Source organism: Pseudopipra pipra, chromosome 6 (genome assembly GCF_036250125.1).
Source record: "Pseudopipra pipra isolate bDixPip1 chromosome 6, bDixPip1.hap1, whole genome shotgun sequence".
Taxonomy (NCBI): Eukaryota; Metazoa; Chordata; class Aves; order Passeriformes; family Pipridae; genus Pseudopipra; species Pseudopipra pipra.
This window is the reverse complement of record NC_087554.1, coordinates 12,690,190-12,711,387: the sequence shown is the minus strand read 5'-3', so window position 1 is coordinate 12,711,387 and position 21,198 is coordinate 12,690,190. Positions and strand designations below refer to the sequence as shown.

Here is a 21,198-nt window from a genome sequence, read left to right as displayed (position 1 = left end):
CTGGGCCCATACCACATGCACTGGAGTCCTTCCTGGGCTGGGGAGACCAGAAGGGGACAGAGGAATCCATAGGCAGTTACCAAAGTCCCAACTAAGAGAAGAAGAAAGCATTTTTACTGTTATTTTCTTGGTTTATTGGTTTGGGGTTTTTTAATTTATTTCCCAACTTGAAAAGAACTCCTTGTGAAGCAGCTAAAAGGGCCCTTCATGCTGAAGGCCAGCACTTCTTCCTGGCAGAACTGCCGTCTGCTGCTTCTCCAAAGGAACAGCTGCCTACATTTTTGGCTTGATCTGTTACTGTTCTTCATGCAAGGCTGCAGAGGGTCTGACTTCACCTTCACTCACTCATCGGGGAACCTTCTCGTCCTCAGATTGAAGAAACCCCACCTCCAGGCCCGAGATGCCAGTCACCCTCTGAGGGACAGCTGTCACCTTAGCACAGCAGGCTGGTGGAAGCCAATTCAACTCACTTCCCTTTTCTTGAGGCTCAGAGCAGGGGAGCTGGCACCCCTTCAGGGGGCGTGGGGGCAGAGGATGGGAAGAAAGGGCTCATACTACCTGTGGCAATCAGCAAAATAATCTGTTGATGCCAGGAGATGGAATGAGTGAGCCAGCAGGATGGCCAGAAGTGGAGGCTGTGCTGATCACAGGAGTGGAGGCTGGGCCGATTGTAGAGTGCTGGCCAGGCACTCCTGAGAAGCTGTGATCACCTTCCCCATGTGATCCTGTGTTGGCTATGACCAATGGCTGCATTATCTACACTAACTCCTAGAATGACCTCCATAATATTACCTGGCACATTTGGAAAGAAGAAGTTCCTAGGGCTGAATGCCTTCATTATGATAATTTTACTGAATTTAAAAAAGCCAGTCTGAAATTGTTGATGTTACAGCCTAAAAAACCCCAGAACTTAAGGTGGCACCAGCAAAGCAGTGTGTGGACACAGAAACAGAAGGTTTCCAAAAAAAGCCTCCTATTTCAGGGGTCACAGGAGCACAGATGCTGTCGCCAAAGTGCCAAATAAGAGAGGATGACAGCATTTTTATCTTTGTCTTGTCGTTTATTTTTGAGTGATGAAGGTGCGGCGGAGGTTGGGCCACCGGTGTTCCCAGAGCTGTGCGCTGGATGTCGTTGCTTGAGTGTTGGCAATGGTTCTCAGGGTGCAAGGGCTGATGCTCCTCCTCTTCCCCTTCTTTGTCCTCTTCCTCCTCCCTCTCCTCCTCCTGCACCGTCGATTGCCATGTTTCAGGCCCAGGGGAGATGACTTCTTCTTTGGTGGCTGTGGGAAGCGTCTCTTTGCTGTCCCACGTGAAGGTTGGCAGTCACTGCTCCGGCTGCTCCCTTGCATGCCGATATCCCTGGGCTGCACAATGTCCCCTGCTGGGCACAGAACCAAGTTCTGCATGGCCTTGACCAGGGAAGCGAGGGTGACGGTGCTCTCGAGAGAGGCGTGATTTTGTTCCCCCTCCTCTGCTGCCTCCGCTGCTGCCTCCTGGCACATGCCTTCCTCTTCTGCCATCACGGGAAGTGGCCCTGTGCTCCTGTCCTGCACAAAGGTGGGCACCATCCACCCTGCTGCTCCAGCTCCTCTTCCTTCCAGGTATTCATCAGGGGCCCTGCGTTTACAGTGCCGGAGCAGTGAGGTGATGTGACACCACAACCAAGCCACTGTGATGTCAGTTGTGACTGGGGCTGAGTGTGGCCCCGTACATCAGGGTTTGGTTGTGATGGGCCTGTGGCCTGAAAAACGCTGAAACATTGGAGAAGGAGGAGGCTGAGGGCTCCTCTCCTGGCGCTCACTCCCACCTGCCGTGTTGCTTGCATGAGAAAGGTTGTCCCTTGGGCACAGGGACCCAACTTCCCCTTGTGAGCCTGTCGCTCCAGCACTGTCCTCATCCCATACCTGGGGTCCCCTCAGCAAGACAGTGGCAACAACATTCCAAGAGTTAAAAAACCCCACAGGTTTCCAGGAAGAAGGGTGGGTTCAGTGTGAGGGGCACCCTCATGCTGTTCTCTGTTTTTATAGACAAACCTTAAAGCTGCCTTTTTTGTTTTTAATCTCTAGGGATATTTTTAGTGCTCTCACATATTATATAGTCCACTTCCTGCTCTCACCTGGGAGTTTCATCACACCTATGGCAAAGAACAACTCAACAGCACTTCAGTCTGGCTCACACAACTAACACAACGTGGATTAGGCCACTGTTCCTGCAACACAGAATAACCGGGAAATGGGCTGTGGGTTGGGGTAGCATATGGATTTTGTGGGTTGTAGTGACAACAGTTCCTTGGGTGTACAGCAGCAATGACAATTGAGAAAGTCATGTGTGACTGTGATCTGTTTTGCTGATCAGGTAAAAGAAGGCATACTTTCTCCTCCAGCGTCCTGTACACTCATATATATATATATATATATATATGAGAATTTGATTAATTTTCCTAACTGGTAGCACACAGATATTTTTGAAAAAGTCAGAAGAGACATTTGGTTAACTCTGGGATGACAAAGGGCAAAAGCAAGGACTGTTCCTTTGGAACTGGAAAGAGTCACAAATATCTGCTCCACATCATGTGTTCCAAGATACCAGGCTTCAAAAATCAAGGACAAAGCGCTGTTGGCAACATCATGGTAACTCATGATGAGAGTGCATGAAAGAGGGCATTGGCTTCCAGTTCAGGTAGATGATGTGACTGGTACCACAAGAATGAAATTGGTACAAGGACATGAACATAGGGAAGTCCTCATTGGGAACAAAAGCCACACAAATGACAGTTTATGACCTCTACCTTTACCATCCAGGTAACATCCACTATGTTCCCTATCAATCAAGCCCTTTCGTGTTGCGCTTTCTCAGTGTGCCTGTTTCATCTGCATCACTGGCTTTTTGCTCTTCTAGTGCTGCATTTTCATTTTCTGACTCCACAGACATGTCCTCTTGGGTTGTCTCTTCTGCTTCACTGCAGCTCTCAGAGTGGAATCCAGCATTCTCTGCTATGACAGCAGGATCATCCCCATAACAGCAGCAGCAGTCCTCAGTGCTTTGGCTGTGACGAAGGTTCCCCTTCTCTTCACCAATGAGAGTCGCCTCATCCTTTTTCTGTGTGAAATTCTGACCACCCCTTCCCGTGGTGAGATCAGTTAGCTGGGTTTCATCACAAAGATACTCCTCATCTTCCATGCCCTCCATTCTTTCTGCCAGCTCTTCTGGAGAGGGTTGGCTCAGGTCAGGGTAATCTACAAGGATTGTGTCCTGTTTGCGCTTGCAGCAGTTGGAGTTATCGTAGACAGGATAGGTCTCTTCTGGATAACCTTAGGAATAAAGTGATATGAAGGCTGAAGCATAACCAGCATTTAAAAGTAGTACAGACTTAAGTGATGAATGCAAAGTTTGATAGAACAATTGTTTTTAGCACTGCCAGTGTAAGTGTCAACTATTTAATGCCATGTGTACATTGCAGTATTAAATCCATGGCAAGAATCTGCAAAACATGACTTCCTGGGAGATGATGGCAAAAAACCCACTTATTTTCAGGGAGCCAGGTTATCAACCCTGACTTTCAGGAGTGAACATCTGAGCTTTGCTGAAAGTTATGGGAGCTAAAAGGTAAAAATTGTGTCTTAGATCTTTAAATAGATCTTTTTTTTTCCCCTGTCTACAGATTGACTGATTCATGCTTTGAAGACTTTTGCTATAGACAGCATTACTTAGAAAATTGAAAAACCAGATATGTCAATGACTTTATGCATTTCATTTTAGAAACTTCATGATGAACTTCACTTTATAAAGAGAGCTCAAGGCCACTGTTTATGCTTTATGTTTTGGATAATTTCTGAAAGCTTTTTAAAAAGCAAGAAATTAAGTCTGCACTTAAAATAATGGTAGTGAGCAGCTCAATTAAGACATCTTGAAAACATTTATATAACAGGTAAACACCAAGGAATGGAAAGGACACTAAAATAAATAATTTTTAAAAGACAGACTTCCTGCAGTTGGCTTTTACAACATTAGAGCAAACAAAAAATGACTAATCAAAAGTAAAAACTGTAGTTTATCTAAAACATAATAATTATGATTTCCAAGAGGTCTATGATTGTCGTGAAATCCAGCACAGCAAAGTAAGGGAAAGATATAAAACTAGAGCAGCCAAGCCCCAGCAGCAGATGGAGTATATGTGAATATTCATATGCCACTTTTGCCAGCAAATAGTGTAGTGTTTACACTAAAGGCAATGCTTGGTGCCTCAAAATCTATTTTTTTTTCCATTATGGTTGGGGAAAAAAAAAAAGTTTTTGCAAAGGTTTGAACACTAACTTCTGGAAAGGAAGGATAAAGTTAACCAAAACTTTGAAAGTATTTGGGACCATAAGTAATCCTTATTCAATTTTTCTCAAAAGGGTTACGGTAAGAAAAGCTCTCTTACCTTCCCAATCTTCCATGTAAGGAGCTTCTTCAGCTTCCTTCTCAGGAGAGATGTCATCTATGAATTTTCCTTCTTTCATAACTCTAGTTATTTCTCGGAGTTGTTGAAGCAACATTTTTTCCTGGTCTGTTGTAACATTTTGAGTCCTGCTAGAAAATATTAGACACCAGAGTTCAGTCCACTGTTATTACAAACTGTTAAAAGAGTTTGAACCCAACTGTTTGGTCCTTCCCAGCAGCACAGTCTGAAGACACGTGTCTGTAGTATGGTCACTCCTCAACATGTGCATGTGCTCTGCACTTCAGCACAGTGTAGTTCACCCCTTTATCCAGAAAGTCTGAAAACTGAAGCAGGTAAAGGAAGGCAGGTAAAGCCTGCAAGATCAAAGTGACACACAAGCAAGAGACACTACAGAAATTTCTTGCCTTTATAAAACTGTTAGGTAAGAATTAGGGTGCAGTGCCCTGTTTGAAGCATTATAAGGAAATGTAATTCTGAACTTATGCTACATTTGTAGCTTGTGTGGGCTGATCAAAATTACTCAAACATCATTATTCTCAAGACTCTTATGATCCCTCATTATGACCATTCCATTTGCAAGGCCTCATTAAGAAATGTCAACTGGAGAGATCATGCTGTTATTATAGAGTCAACAATGCTGCCTGGTGGGGAGGGGGGGGTAGGAGCAGGAAGGAAGATTTAAAAATGAAAAGAAGGTGTTACATTTAACTTGCCCTTTATGATTAGAGAGTGGGAGAGGACTGAGATTTTTATCAGATTAAAAGCAAAATATGATTTTGACTGGTTCTACACTGCTGAGTCTAATAATTACTCAGGTAATATAATTACTTACTGCTGTAACAGTAAGTAATTCTTCCAACAGATAAGATCATGTAGTCATTACACATTATTTTCTCTTGAAAGAAAAAGGCTCCTAAAAATCTTATTGACAAAAAAAAGAGTATTTGGAAAGTGGTGGTCTGTGCTCTACTAACTCAGTAGGTCAGAGTAAGAAAGACATTGGCTGTACTTAGGGGTGAAAATGGTTCTGACCGATGGTGCTTGTTTCATCTTGAGTTTCAAATTTAAAATTATGATATCTTGAGCTTTAAGTTGTCTTTGAGCAGGTGTTTGATCTTTGTGTAAGTGCCAGTTCAAGAGTCTCAGGGGTCTGAGACACTACTCTAGCGCTTTTTTGGATCTCGCTGTGTTTTGGTTGGGATCTCTTGCTCCTGTGTTTCAGTCAGGATCTGTTGCTCCTAGTTCCTTGGAGAGGGTGGGCCTTGGCATGCACAGAATGCTGAACTGTAGGCAGTGTGTGAGGTCAGAGAGATGATCTCTGGTGATCTCTGGACTGGAGATCAGACAGACATAATCTCCAAGACTGAATGCTCAGTGAATCTTAGGAATGACATGGGAAGAGAGGAGCTGGAAACAGATTAATGATTTTGGCTTTAGGTGGTTAGTATCTATCTAAACCTTGTTTCAGTTACCTGAATTCTCATAAACTTGCAGTGTTCATCCTCATTTTCTCCTCTTAACCAGCTGTTGGGACTAGAGCAGCATTCCAATAGGTACTTTGTGCCACTACATATAGAGGAATGATGGGTGACACGATGGCTACTCCACTAAAGGCAGAGTAACACTGGTTCAAAGCCAAGATTAGCATCCTACTGCTGGTTGGTGCAATGGTGATGGCAGTTCTGATCCTGAGCTAGATTTTTTTTTTGTGCACAGCTGCAAACACAGTTACAGGTGACTGTAACTGAACCTAGCTCAGGAGCAGGCCTGCTGGTTTCATTAGCACTTACCTAGATTAAACTGTTTGACTGAGATCACAAAGCAAAACATCCCTTATCTGCACTTCCCCTGAGGGGCACTTAGCCACACAGTTTGAGAAGTTGATATCCCAACACTATAGGGAGGCTACACTGAGTCCTGTCAAGCTGTGCTGGCAATCTGTTCCACAAAACAAGTGAAGTTGTGAGGCAGCATCTTCTCAAAAGTCTGGGTTATACAGATGTAGAATTTGAGACGTGAATTAAAAGGCTCCAAAAGAAGGAATGGTTTCATCAGCTAACTGCCTTTGATTGAAGCTGTAACAGAATTGCCAACTAATTCTACAGACAAAACTGTACCTAATTTGAATATATATCACTCGGGTGAAGACAGAGAGACCCATCTGTTTAGCAAAATGGGAAGATACGCTAGCTCAGATAATAGGATCAATCAGTGCAGCTGCATCACTGCAGCACTTCATACAGGAAAATTCCTAATATGCAGGATACTCTCATTAGAAAATACCCCTGTCTTATTGCAACACAAGGTGTCAGATTATTCCTCCTCCAAACACCTTGCTTAATAGACAAATTTCCCTGTAGAGAGGGAGAAACTAAAGTTCATGTTATTTCCACTCTATTTAAGGCCTCTGGGAAGACTTACTGTAGGATGCTGGCAATGTGTAAGACATCTGGCTGCCCTGCATATGAGAGATTTACCAGGATATAATGTTCTTAGGAATACTAAGAGGACAACAAATTTACAGTATAAGAAAAGGTCATTACTTTTGCTCTCTGTATTTGTAGCTCCAACACAACCATTACTTTTCATAATGGCAATGCTAATATTTTGTAGAGTCCCAAAGTGTTCACTAACAGGTAAAGTAAAGGTTTCTTATTCTTACTCTGAGGTAGAACATTCCTGAAGAGCCATCATGACTGCACTGAAAATCCATAATCTAACATGGCATTTCAGACATCTTAACTGGTGTTTTTTTAGCTTCATGATCTTAAAATAATCATTATTGAAATGCAGCTACTGCCCAAAAATGGCACCCCACAGAGCATCTTGCTCTTCCATATCACATTTGCTCAGTTTACAGTAAAAAGGAAAGTTTTTCCAGTTGACAGCCTGGTAAACAGGACAGTATATATTATTTCTTTGAAACAGAATTTCTTTCCAGGGTACAGCATTCTCTGAGAATAAACTATCCTTCCCCACTCATCCAGATTTTGAGAGCAATTTTTTTTTTTTTTTTTTAAGAAAATACACAAAATTAGAATGTCTTTGGATTGTAAGAATCTTCACCTGGAGAAAGCCAGAATGAATCCTGGAGCAGTTCATCCAGGAGGAGAATGCTCCTGAGGTATAGTGAGAGGACACTGAGGCATGAGCTCAGACCTCAACACTCTGACAAGTGCTGTGGGTTATGGTGATACATCAGGTTTTGTGACAATGCAAAATATGACCTTTGGTTTGGTTACTAATACTTCACTTGTCCAGTTGGCTGCTGCTTTGCCATATCTAGTCTAAAGGGACATGGTCTCATCTGGGGTCTTTCAGCATTACTTTAAACTTGATACCAGTTATTTCTGCCTTTGACTTTTCTGTTGCAAGGCTTTCTGTTTAACTGCATATCAAAAAATGAAGCTCAAATAATTTTCACTCTCTTTCTCTTTCCTTTTTATTTAAATCTATCAACATTCAGACTGAATAGGCCAGGCTCAGTACTCTGTGCTCTAAATACACTTTCTACCATAGGATTTAATACATTCATCCAGTATTAATGAACTTAATGAGTATCACAGTGTAGGTTAAGAAAGCTTCCAAATCTGATTGTATTTGAAAAGAGCTATTTGCTCCACCTAGAGGTGCTTCCCCCCTCCTCTTCAAAGAGGCTACATACAAAATTCTTTATTAGATTCAGATTCTGATTTCCCCTGAGACCTTTAGATCCATCTATATAAATAGTTTGGTTGAACAAACAAGGGAAGTTCTACTAAATAGAGGCTTTGAGCCAATAACACAGAGTGGAACAAATACTGGATCAGACCCTAAACCGATTTTCTCCATAAAAAAACATCCTATACTGAGAGTCAGCACAAAGTCTGGGCAGCTCATAAGCCTATTTCTGTCAGCTTAAAGGTGCACACAGAGCATTGTGTCAGCTCTCCAAAACACGGAGGAGTAATAGTCACAGTGGTATCCTTCTGTTCCACTAACAAAACCAGGGCAGCTCAGGGGTTCTCCTGCTGGAACCTGGCTGAACATGGGCAAGCTCAGCACCTCTTCTGCCTGAGCTGAGTGCAGCTGCAATACAGGGCATGGCACAGAGTGGGCAAAACTACACACTTTGAAGCATAAATGAACAAAATGTGCAAGTTCAGCACAGAATTGTTCCTACAGAATGGGTTAAAACAGGCCTTGGCTGGCCCAGACAAAGTTAACATGCATTACAACCTGAACAGCTCTTGGTTTTGATTGCAAAACTCACATTGATATTCATGGTATTTCCATTTTCAGACACTGCAGTTATGCACTGTCCTACTGATCTGTTCTTTACACTCCTTATGGAAAACATAGACTTGTTTCCAGTGTTTCTTTATAATGTAGAATAGTGGTACCAGGTTTTTAGCAAACATTAATAAACATAATAAAATTTTAAATGCCAATTTTACAACTGTTTTGTCTTTTATATTTAGAAGCAAATGCATGAATTTAGAGGGTGGAACTAAGTTATGTAATCAGATATTATACAGTTTTGCCCTTAAAGAAATATTTTATGCTTATTCTAACAGGAATTTACATAGATTATAACAGCATTTCAATTTGGAAAAATAATCCATTGAACTGGAAAAGAATAATTCAGGATATTACTTTGGTCACATAAGACAGGTTGTTTTATGTACTTTAACTGTAGAGGTTTTATCTTCTGTTTACACATACCACCTGTCATCTTCTTCCAAACAACACACTGTAAAAAAGGGAAAGGTAGGGGTAGTTGCTATTCTGTTTAAGGAAAATGAAGTTGGAAAAAATTATTTATTTTACATATTGATGCTGAAAAGAGAAAAACTGCAGAACAAAAAGTGTGATGTGTAAAATCAGATTTCTACAGTTTGAAGTAGCAATAAAAATGCTATTTTAATATAGACAATGGAAGAAAGTTTAATTTCTAATCAGAGCAGGATCTCTCCTTAAAATGCTGTAATTTGATACACACCTGTCATACATAGGTCCTACTCTGTTGATTAATTTTTCCATAGCTTCTTCTGTCTCTCTCAGTCTTTCCTGGAGTTGAGTGAGCTCATAGTCAGCTGTAAAACAAAGAAACCATCCCAAGATCTGTCAGCAGGAGCTTTGAAAATCTCTGTCCCATTATCACAGGTAGCATATGCTGTACCAAACCAAACTGGCTGTGAGGAAACTAAAACATGCAGCTTAGAGATTTCTACCTACTTTCCGTGGCCTAAGAAGGTGAAGACTACTGCCAATGGTAACAGGACACACAGAAAGCACCTTCTTTCAAATGCTCCCAAGCTACCTCCCAATAACTAGGTGGGTCCTGGAGACTGAAGTCAGGGGGAAAAATATTTTTTGTGTGTTTGCTTATTTGTTTTTTTCCCTAAGGAAACCATAGTGTTTTGCTGTCTACTCCACAATTAATAGTTCTCATGGATTTTCCCTCTTAGGACTCTAGGAACAGATACAAAAGGTCATTTGAGCATTTTCTAATGAGTCCAAGGTTTGAGGAACCACTTCTTTCTCAAAGAGAATCAAGTTCATGGGCTTGATGGCTTCATCCAGCCCTGCCCAGGTGTGCCAGGCTTACTGGGATGAACAACAGCAGTGTCCCATGGAATCTGCCTGGGGAGCAGAGCACACCATTGCCATGGTTGCACCCTTTTCCAAAAACTGTGGCTGTAGTACGACAGTGGACACACGTGCAGGAACACCCATATACTGGCTTTCATTTGGCCAAAAGCATTAACAGTCAAGATGCAGCAGCATGGATGTCAACAAAAATGCTTGAGCTCCTTGTTGGGCTTTTGTGGCTTGCGCTCAAAATCCCGTAACTGAGATTCCATTGCTCCCCACTGCAGAACAAACTGAAACCAGCCTGGGTGAGTTAAATATTCAGCTGCTACGGGCACACGTATTTAAGCAGCCCGAAGGCACAATGGAACTCCAGCATAGTAGGAATGGAGAAATCCATCCACAAGCATCCATCTTTTAAGAAAGATTTCTATTCTGCACAGAATGTCATTACTTAATGTATACACTGCATGTCTGAGACTTTAAACCCAGAGGAAGGGAAACTGGCAAAGAGAAAGGAAGTTACTCCCTCCAAGTCACTATGTAAGTAGTGACTCAGCCTTCAGATTCCCTGTCCCCTGCTCTGCTACAGCTTGCCATGAATGCTTTAGGAATATAAATAAAGAGCTCTAGAGAAAGGCAGAATAACTTTCATCGCTAGTTCTTTGGGTTATAACACTGGCATATGTTTAACTTACTGCAAACTTAGTTTCTCTTACAAAGCATTAGAGAAAAAAATACAATTAGTAATTGTGCTAATAAACTGCACAAAATTTCCAGGAACAATGCACTGAAAACACAATCTATAGCACTGAGTACATTAGGTATTCCTAATATGCACATTAATGTCAAGATAATTACAGCTATGTTAAGAGAATTACCTTACTGATAGCAGTTTCTGTAAAACACTAAGTACTTTTCCTTCCTAATACAGTTTAGCCAGCTAAACACAACACGTTTAAATACTGTTATTGTAAGTACTCCTCCAATCTTCAATAGCAAGTTTATTAATTTATCTAATAAGTGTCTGCAAATAGTTGAACCTATTCTCACCAATGTTTAGGTAATATCAAAATAACACTTCAGAATACTATTTGCTCTCTTTATTGCACCTACGAAAACTTTGCTCATTGCAAAAAAAAAAAGGAAGGGACAAATTAGGGGAGTGCCTGATAAAGGCTAAGAATTCACAAATTCAAAGAAATGAAGCTAGCTTTTATAATATATCTCTGTACTATTACTAGACTATTACGGATTACAGAATAATTACAGATGGACATCCTATTATCCATTTTTAATCATTAGCTACACAGCTTTTCAGCAAATCCGTACAGTTAATTCAGCAAACCTCATGAAAAGCCATTCCTTCCAGAGGGGCTTGGGATCAAGCTGCTATTGCAGAGTCTCATTAGCTGAATGAGATTAGAAAGTGACGGTGTAGAAATTCACTTTAACTCTTGCTCACTCTAACACAGAAGCTTCTGGCTTGCTCTTTATGGGGGGCAAACAGCAGCCCAGAGTTCTGAGTGTGCCCAGAACTTGAAGAACCATGGACCATGCCAACAGCTACACAGATATAACTCGAAGTCATACTCACTAATTTTCCTCTTCATGTTTCCAGGTGTAGCAGCTGGGCATTTCCGCTCTGCAGGAGTAGTTTTTCCCTTGGAAGCCAGCTGGGGAGTGAAAAAAAGATGACCCTTCTGTGAAATACCACAGTAGTACTATATAAGCCCCAAAGGCAACAGGAAAAAATACAGAAAACTAAAACATGCCAGAAGGTAACCACAGAAAAGCATGCCCAGCAGCAAAAACAGACAACCGTGAAAGATGCCTGAGAGATCGTGCCCGCTGAAAACTTCTGAAAGACACTTGGAAAAAATGATATTTTTAAGCACAGTGAAAAGATAACTCATAAAAAATAATTTCTGAATTTTCCATTCCGTTATTCTGTGTATAGGAGGGAAAAAACCTCATTTGGCAATTATTGTGAAATGAAGGGCAGGCTCTGAAGGAACTACATGTGACCCTACTCGTCCCTCTTGCTTCGGTTTCTGCCATTACTCCTTCCCAACTTTGTACCTGCAGCACAGACACTGGCTGGCTAAAAAATACTTCTAAGATCATTGAGTCCAACTGTAAATCTCACACTGCCAAGTCCACCACTAAACCATGTCCCCAAGTGCCACATCCACATGTCTTTTAAATATCTCCAGGGATGGCAATTCAACCACTTCCCTGGGCAGTCTGTTCCAGTGCTTGACAACCCTTTCAGTGAAGAAGTTTTTCCTAATAGCCAATCTAAACCTCACCTGGTGCAGCAATTTGAGGCCATTTCCTTTTGTCCTATTGCTGTTACTTGGGAGAGAGACTGACCCTAACCTGTCTACAATCTCCTTTCAGGTAGTTGTACAGAGCCATAAGGTCACCTCTTTTTCTCCAGGCTCAACCCCCAAGCTCCCTCAGCCACTCCTTATCAGAGCTGTGCTCCAGACCCTTCCCCAGCTCTGTTGCCCTTCTCTGGACAGAAGCTGCAGGCTATTTTTTTCATCTCTGTGATTGGTTCACCCAATTCATTCTTTACTCTGTCCAGCTCAGACTCAACTCTTTGGATACTGCTCAGGCTGCTTCCATCCAAAGGAAAAAAACCCCCGTATTTCCACAAGTCCACTTCTCCCTCCTCCCACATAGCTGACTGTCATCACCTACATGGAAATCATGTCTGTGTAACACAAATCTATGAGAAGTTCAAATCACATGTGAAATACTTGAGGGGAATTTTTTTTAACTAGCTTTCAACCCATTCCTCAGCTAGTGCATTTACATCATGGTCAATACAATCTTACAAACTCCCACTCTCCAAAAAAGTGGTGCTTTAGTTGTAAAAGGTACACAGTCACTCTAATCCCTCTCTGCCACTTTAAATACATAAAGCAACACATGACATACACAGTACATAGAATATGGTCACAAATAAAGGAAAAGAATACTATGTGTATATTCAAAATTAATCTAACATTGTTCTAGACATACACATTTCCAGGGGGGAAAAAATATCCTTAAAAAAATTGTAAGAGGTCAGAGGCTGATGCAGGATCAGAGCTTGTCCCTGTGCTCTCAGCTACAGTCTTTGCAATAGCAAAACCCACAGGGTACTCCAATCTTTTGACCACCAGTCAAAAGTCCAAAATAAGCATTTTCTTTGAGCAGAGCTGAACAGGAATGAGGTACACAATTGAGAGCATCATTTCTTTTCCAAAGTTTTTTGTTATTTCCCCGACTTTTCAATTTATGTTGGTCTTACCTTAAATAAAATGTACAGGATATATAAGAAGATGCCAAATCCGTATATAGGGATAATCTGCCCCACAAGACCTCTCCCAGTTCCACCAGTGCTTCCACTACCACCTCCACCTGCCTTGGCTTTGGCAACTGCTTCTGCAAGGTGAGACCTTGGAAAATGAGGGGCAGCTTGGCCGTCAGGAGTGGCGTGGGAATGCATCCTCAGTGGAAAGCGACCAAGCTTCCCTGAAAAAAAAGATACAATGATCATTTTTCTTCAAATACTTTTCACCTTTTTACATGCATCCTAAAGCTGCAGCAGGTGTAGCTGACCTGTTTTCTCTACTTGTAAATGCACCACCACCAATGAATGAGTAACCTGTTGGGCTGTAAATACTGAGTCTGTAAACTCAATCCTCAGTCACTTACGATCTGCAGTGCTAGGAGTTAGGGTTTACGTACAGCAATTTTACTCCTAGAAAATTTGAGTAAAATTCCACCATTAAAATATCTTAATTTTAAGAAGAGAAAAAGCTGGCTTGCAATTAACAAAGCATGGATTTTAGCAGGTATATATATGTATATATATAAAACTTGCCTAAATACCCTATGAATCAGCATCTCTGACAGGATGAAACCCCAAAGTCTTTCTTATTTCTCTGCTCAAGAGAAACTCCAACAAGATATTGGTTTTCTGCTGTGAGCCTGATCTTTCAATATTATGCAAAAGCATATTAGTGTATAAACCACCACACATCCAACACCCTGATATACGGCTGCAGTGTTTGCTCAGTATAGATTTTTGGCTACTGCCATAAGAAATAGTATTTTACCTGATTTTACCAAGCGACTAATGAAAGAGAAAGAAAAGTGAGGGCCCCTCAAGCTGTTCTCCTTAAAAAGGTCTGAGGTAAAGCAATGTAAAAAAGGAGACTGAACATAGCTTGGGGCGTATTATCTTTGGCATTTTAGAGGGAAAACGTTTAGAGGTCTCTAGCCTTTCTAGGCAGAGGTAATATAAAACAAGAAAGGGGAGGAAGCATATATGGATGTACAGATGCTAGTGTAAGACTGCAGAGAGCCTGAAATGGCACTACAGATGATTTCATCCAACTGAAAGGCACATGAGCCTCAATAAATTTAAGCTCACGCATTATTCTGTTTTCTTTCTGCCATCAATTCAACAATTTTGCCATCGAGTTCACTATTTTACTCTCTGTCTAGTTGACATCCTGCTTTCTGTCTCCATATCGAGCCTGAACATGCACCTGCATTCCCTTCCACCAAGTGGGTCTGAACTGAATTACTCAGCTACTCCACCATGGAGTTTGGCGGCAGGAGGCATTGGATGAAAGCACCAGAGACGGGATGTGCCAGGCTGGGCTGCAGCTCACTCCCTGGTGCCAGCTGTAAAACTCCCCCTCCCTGGCACACGCAGCCAGGACACTGCTGACTGGTGCTGGGACAGGCTGCGTGTGCTCACAGAAAGGAAATGAAAACCAGGTTTGAAACCGCACTGAAAATAACCAACTTTACTTCTCTGAGTAGCCAGCTGCAAAGATTTTTATGAAACGCAAGAGAAAAATTTGTTTAACGTTTGGTCCTGCTGGGAAACACCATCATAGGAAGCTAAATTCCTGAGCAGAAAAAACTGTAGTAAATACTTATTAGGAAGTGGTATCAATAATTTGTGAAGTCCTACTATTAAAAACACATTTTTCTTGTACATGAGAGCACACATTCTACGAGTTCTTTAGTGAAAGTGCCAGGGTACACCATCGCTGACCAAACCCACTCTCGGATTACCTTAACTTTGAGGAAGCTGTTATCTTGCACTTAAAATTTTGGGGAATTATTCACAGTCTGTTATGGAAAGCACAGCATCTTATTTACAAGTCCCACTGCTCCAGCAGTGATGCCCTGTAGCAGTAGGTCACTGTGGAAACAAGTGTGGTGTCGTGCAGAGAGCAGTATCACTGAGGTGGGGATGAAGCAGCAGGGTAGATAAACCCTTTTAAAACATCTTATGCAAATGTTCTTTATTTAAAAAAAAGAGAGAGATATTAAGAAAGTAGAAAATAATTGTAAGAGGTGAAGCTGTATTTAAAGGGAATAGTTTTCTAAATTATCCATAAGGCCTCACTTGTGATTTAAAAGACTCAATTCAATTAAAGATAATCAGGCCAAAGGGAGACACAATAGACATTTCATTATCAAAATAATTTATAGGGGAATTTCATGTCTCCTACTTCTAAATCTTCCTTGTTGATTTTTAAACTTTTATAATTATTTCCTTATTTAAAAAAAATACTATTTGCCATAGCTTTTTACTGTGAAGAACCCATGCAAATTACAGATGAAACTGATGGCACAGGGAACTTAGAAGCATAACATGCACAAAACTGTTAAATACACAGTATACACAGTACATAAATGTAAATCATAACAATTTGGATGCCACTGTCAAATGAACAAGATACCTTGTGCTATGAAAAATCCCAGCACCCCCAGCACACACACCGGTAGGTGATGCGACTGGATTCCACGCTTTCAGGGATGAAACAAACCACTTTCAAAGGGAGACAACAACATACTTTCCATCAGCAAAATCAAGTGACGCTTGTACGTGAGCACAGAAAGGCACATGTTGGGTCCTTGCTTGATGCACCATCCAGCTGCCAGTGCTGATGGTGTGCACTTCAACAGGACCGATTTTCCATGCGGTGGGAAGAGCACTAACTCCACGTAGCTTTGAAGGGTGCCCAGTGTTGCTCTGCTTTTGAAATGTTTCTCAGCTTCCCTGAGACAGCCCGAGGGTTGCCTTCATGCAGACCTGATTGCTTCATGCCATAACTCTACCAAATACACCCTGCCTGGCTTTGCAATCTTCTACCTAAGATTTATCCAACACATTTAATAATTTTGTCACTTTAATGCTTCAAATCAACTTTGCAAACAAGCTACAGGGCAAGCAGAGCATGTTTTATCTAATCCCATCCCTTCAATAGCTTTAAGTCAAAAAATGAAATCATGCCCCAGCAAATACTTGTGTTGTTTAAAAGACTGTAGGTTTCTGAATGTAGATGAAGTTCTTAATGGCATTTTCACATTAGAATGACTATAGGGTTTTTAATCATTTAACAAAATATTAACACTCAACTGAAAAAAAAGCAAATCTTAAAAACTATAACACAACTAATGCAACAGCCAACCAGATGATGATATTCAGACCATCCAAGCATCTTTTTTCCAAGAAAGCTGTTACATGTTCTACTTAATGTGGCTTAGGAATTGCTACTGAGCCCAACCTTGACTATTTATAAAGTTATTTAGACTTAAGTTACTGTGTGATTCAGCAACTCTTTAGTCCGGGTAATAGGTCTTTCTGCAACATATGAGCAGTTGTAAAATGCTGGGACACATACGTACATATATAGTAAAAAAATAAAGTTTGACATACAGTACATTTCTACATAAGGTTTGTACTTCCTTCATCAGGAGATTTACGACACATGGCTTCAGTTATAAAATGTGCATGATCTTCAGACCCCAGAAGTGTAGGAGGAGGATTAGAAGTGGGAAATGTCAGTCTGGGAAGCTGTGACTTGTCCAAGACGACAGCAAAGGATGCTGTTCTTGTTGCTCCTCCAATCTCAACAGAGCAGCTCCTCGGGGGCAACCACAGTTCTGCTCATGCTCTGCCTTTTTGTTTTTCTTTCCATCTCAAAACCACATTCACACTACTTTGGTTTGGAAATATTAAGTGTGTTCTTTCCAAGTAAGACATTTACTGTTTCTTACTCTGCATCCAAAACAAACCAAAAAAACACAGCCCCAAGAACAAACCAGCTTGAACTGAAAAAACGTGGCGGTTGGATCCAGAACTACCCTCCTGCCTCAGCAATGTAAATCCCAGTCCTACATCCTGTCTTCAAACTGTACACTGACTCCCATGCTTAGAGAGGCTTAGGTGTCATTTACATTTTCCTGGTAAAATGTTGATCACAGTGACTGACAAAGAAAACCGCCACTTTTTCAGACTGCCACAGGGATCAGAAAGGAAATATACTTTTGTGAGATTCAGAACTCAAAAATTTTGTACATTGTCCTCCCCTGCTCTGTTGGACTTGACATTTAAAGATGTGTGCTCTAAGCAAAGCTTTTGCTAACTAGGATATGCAAGACCCCCCTTTCTGGTTGAAGCCATCACCTCAGGAGACTGGAATCAATCTTCAGCCCCTCTCAGCAGTGTATTTTCATAAACTATTTATCTTCTCCCCCTCTCTATCCAGTGAGATGAATTGGCCAAAGGGTTCTAAAGCTGCAAGTGGCACATACAGAAACACATATGGACTCGGCGATAATGTAACTTTATGTTGTCTAGACTGAAAATGCCCTTCCAGGTTTTCTTGCATAACCTCCATGTTTGGTATAACAGCTTAGAATAATCTACACAGAAATTGCTTTCTTAACATTTAATCTAAATTCTCTTTCAAGCCATTACATAATTTCTACTGCTATTCTTTAACACCCTCTAAGTTCTCGAACATGTCTGTCCACAGAAAGCCCAAGTAATTAATCCTTTTTATAACACTGCCAGTTCATTTGGTTCACTGTGGAGGGAACTCTCTATTTCAGTATTATACACTATCACAAAACATATGTTTTAGATTTTTTTTTTTTACATGTGCAGTCATTTATATTTTTGTCTTCTAAGTGTTTTTATAAACACTTCTCATTCTGGCATACTAAGATCAAGGTGAACTAGGTGAACATTTAGTTCTTGCTCTTTTACTGATATTTACAAAATAGCTGTAGCTCTGTTCCCAACAATACAACTCTAGAAACCTACTCAACAAGATTAGAAAGCATGACAATTTTTAAATCCTTACTTTAAACCTCCGCACGGGTGTTTTTAATGGACACAGTCAAATGCTTGAAATTTTTTTTTATTAAATACTGCAGGTGCAGGTTAAAAACACAAAAACTAACCCAAATGGAAAAATCTTCATCTTCGGGACACCTGCAGGCAACTGATGTGTGCATTGCATAAATCCAAGCTGAGCAGAGGCATTGCCTGAACTGTTATGTATTTTTCTTGTAAAGCTGATGCCACTTGATTGTTCGTAAGAATGCAGACAGACTGCTACTGTCATGGAGCTGTACAGTTTTCCTGAAACTACCAGCTTAGAGAGTAGCTTCATAAAATGCATGGCATATATATGCAAACACTAGATTTAAAATGTACTTCTTAGACTGCTAGTAGCGCTTTTTTTCCCTCTTTTTTTACAAAAGACAAAAAATTCCAATGCCTGTCCATGAAGTAGACTAGAAATGTGTTACGTGCACAGTAAGGTCTTTAAATAAGCTTTTTCATATACATGAAACTATTACTGTGAAAAAGAAAAACATTCCCATCTGGAATATAATATTAACCTCTATAGTTCTATGCTCACCATTTTCCTAAAAGAGACCTCTGAAAATAGCTTTATTAGAGAAAGTGCCATTCCCATGCTTAAAGCCTGTTTCAATAAAAAGCCTTCTGGTAACAGTGAGTTCTAACAAATGGTAGTAAACTTTAACCATGTTTTATTCAGAGACATTTTGCCCCCAAGACTACAATAAGCACTTTATTAACTTCAAGAATGACATGATTACTTCAAGTCCCTGAAACTCCTGTCAGGTAACTGCAGTTATCAGTGCAACAAAGAGAACGACTAATGACAGAGATATGAATTGAACTGTTCAATCAAGATTTATTCTTCCAATAAAAAAATAACTTCAGGTGAAATAAAGTTTGGTCTGCAGAGCGGGTGTAATGAAATTCCTGCTATCAAATTGAAAATATGGGCTATAAACTCTCATCTGAAACAGATCAGCTGAGGTATTACATCTTCAGCCAAAGACAGGTGCTGGGGTGCAACAGGAGAGCAAGCTGAGTGCCTGCACTGCACCAGACACACACTGACTCCTTCTGTACTCTGATCTCTGCAGGATGATGGGACCAGTATTTATACTACATAGTGATGATGGACAGAGTATTTATGCTACCTATTTTAAGCATTTAAAATTGGTGGTGGTAAGTCAGCCTATTACAGCACTGCTCAGGTATGAGCATCACTCATCAGGTAGATGCCACTGGAAATAATTTGGGGGCAAGTTTTTCATTGGGTTTTTTTTTAGAGCTTATTTTTCTGTCAGCCAAAGAAAGAAGCACCTCAACATTAACTGGAGACTGCCTAGGACAGCACTGCTGTGGGAAAATGGTGTGTCAAACTCCATCATCTGGCAACACTGCACGATCAGTCGGGAGCTGCACAGGAAAAGAAGTTAACGGAGAGACAAGTAGGATCTCCCAGAGCATCTGCTCCCATCCCTGCTTCAGGCAGGTGACTCCACAATCCTCACCAAGCCCCTGTAGTGCCTGCTGGGCCTTTGCAGGGCCCAGCACGATGCCCTCACAGCACTGCTCTTGATGTGCTGTCAAAAACTCAGCTACCATTCCAGGTTTTCAGTGTTAGGAGATTCTGCAGTGAAATTATAAACCTGCAAACCTACAGTGTTGACAAAGCGATTTTCAAGTTCTTACAGGCCAAGGACACACTCGGTAACCATGGAATGGTGGCTGTACTATGGAAATCCTACGTTTCAGTTCAACGTAACATTGTTTTAGCAGCAACTTCACTCTAAAGGTCCTTATAATGCCCTGGTAAATGAAATCAACGTCACTGAAGTGTGCAGACAGGGAATAACCAAGCTGTTGGAGGGATGCATAAGATACAGTCACTGAACATGACTCCCTGTGGGACAGCATCCAGTAGAACCTGTAAATTCTCTGCACTTCTGTGGGTCTCACCTCTGGCTTGTGGGTAGCCCTGGGCAGAACTCCTGCTCTGCCAGGACCTGGGGCTACAATACCACCTACTTTGGTAAAGTGCCTTGGGGAAAAACACCCACGGCAGAAGGCAACAGGCATAAAAAGAATGGGAGATGCTTGTATAGAACCCATTCCTCCAGAACTGAGGAGGGGACATGCAGAGTGGTACGGCAGGCACGAAGGACACAGGACACAGCTCAAGGGACAGGACGTGAGCCCAAATGAGTCATCACGTGGCACAGCACGATGAGGACCTGGTGCATGAAAACAAAATGTAAAACGCTGGGAGTAGGAAACTAAACAGTGAAGGTGGTTAAAATGAAATTTTATTTCGTATGCAACAACAAAAGCGTTCTGTACAGAAAATAACTAAATGAAGCTTTCAAATAAAAAGTGATGCATCGCAATGAAAAAAAAAAACATAAAAAACAAAATGGTATGAGTATGTCACTTTTCAGCAGCTTTAACAGCCCACACACAAATGAAATGAAATTTGGATGATTTAAAAAATAAAAAAAAAAAAAAAGAGATAAATCAGAGCGATAACAACGAATGAATCCTCTGACACTCCACACGTCCCTAAGGGAGGAGCATGGGGGAAGGGGGAACTACGCCACGCTCCCATCCCGGGTGGAGGAGCTCCCTCACGGTGCCCCCGCCCCGGGCTCACCCCGGGCAGCGGGACCGGGGCGGGGAGGGACGGGGGGGAGCGACGGCGAGGAGCGGCCTCTTACCGTCGGGCGGCGCGGGCGCTGCGTGCGGCGCGGCCCCGGGCTCCTGCCGGCCGCCGCCCCGGGGCAGGAATGTCCGCGGCAGGAGGAGGGAGAGGCAGAGCACCAGGCAGGACACGGCGGCCACCCGGCAGCACGTCCAGCCCGCCATGGCCGCGCCGGCCGCCCGAGGCCTCTGCGCAGGCGCGCGCAGGCGCGCGGCGGGGGCCTGAGGGGGGCCCGGGGCGGCGGGAGGGGAAGGGGTTGGGACAAGGAGGGTGAGGGGGTTGGGATGTGAGGGTGTTGGGATAA

General features: G+C 41.9%; 2 protein-coding genes across 8 annotated transcripts in view; one reads left to right on the top strand and one right to left on the bottom strand.

Annotated features, from left to right (window-relative positions):
• TUB (TUB bipartite transcription factor) overlaps positions 1-9,638 on the top strand; it is a 173,009-nt gene extending 163,371 nt beyond the window's left edge. For all 4 annotated transcript variants that reach the window (XM_064657395.1, XM_064657398.1, XM_064657390.1 and 1 more), the window contains one exon: positions 9,589-9,638. In XM_064657395.1, coding sequence (XP_064513465.1) covers positions 9,589-9,623 — 35 coding nt within the window. In that variant the 3' untranslated portion in view covers positions 9,624-9,638. The remainder of the gene's footprint in view (positions 1-9,588) is intronic.
• Positions 111-21,198, bottom strand: part of RIC3 (RIC3 acetylcholine receptor chaperone) — a 61,837-nt gene continuing 40,749 nt past the window's right edge. For 2 of the 4 annotated variants that reach the window (XM_064657404.1, XM_064657402.1), the window contains 5 exons: positions 13,322-13,545; positions 11,615-11,693; positions 9,425-9,518; positions 4,423-4,571; positions 111-3,310 (listed from right to left, as the gene is read on the bottom strand). In XM_064657404.1, coding sequence (XP_064513474.1) covers positions 2,823-3,310; positions 4,423-4,571; positions 9,425-9,518; positions 11,615-11,693; positions 13,322-13,545 — 1,034 coding nt within the window. In that variant the 3' untranslated portion in view covers positions 111-2,822. Of the gene's footprint in view, positions 3,311-4,422; positions 4,572-9,424; positions 9,519-11,614; positions 11,694-13,321; positions 13,546-20,910; positions 21,077-21,198 lie in introns of those variants that run through there. The other 2 variants (XM_064657403.1, XM_064657401.1) reach the window with 2 other exon arrangements.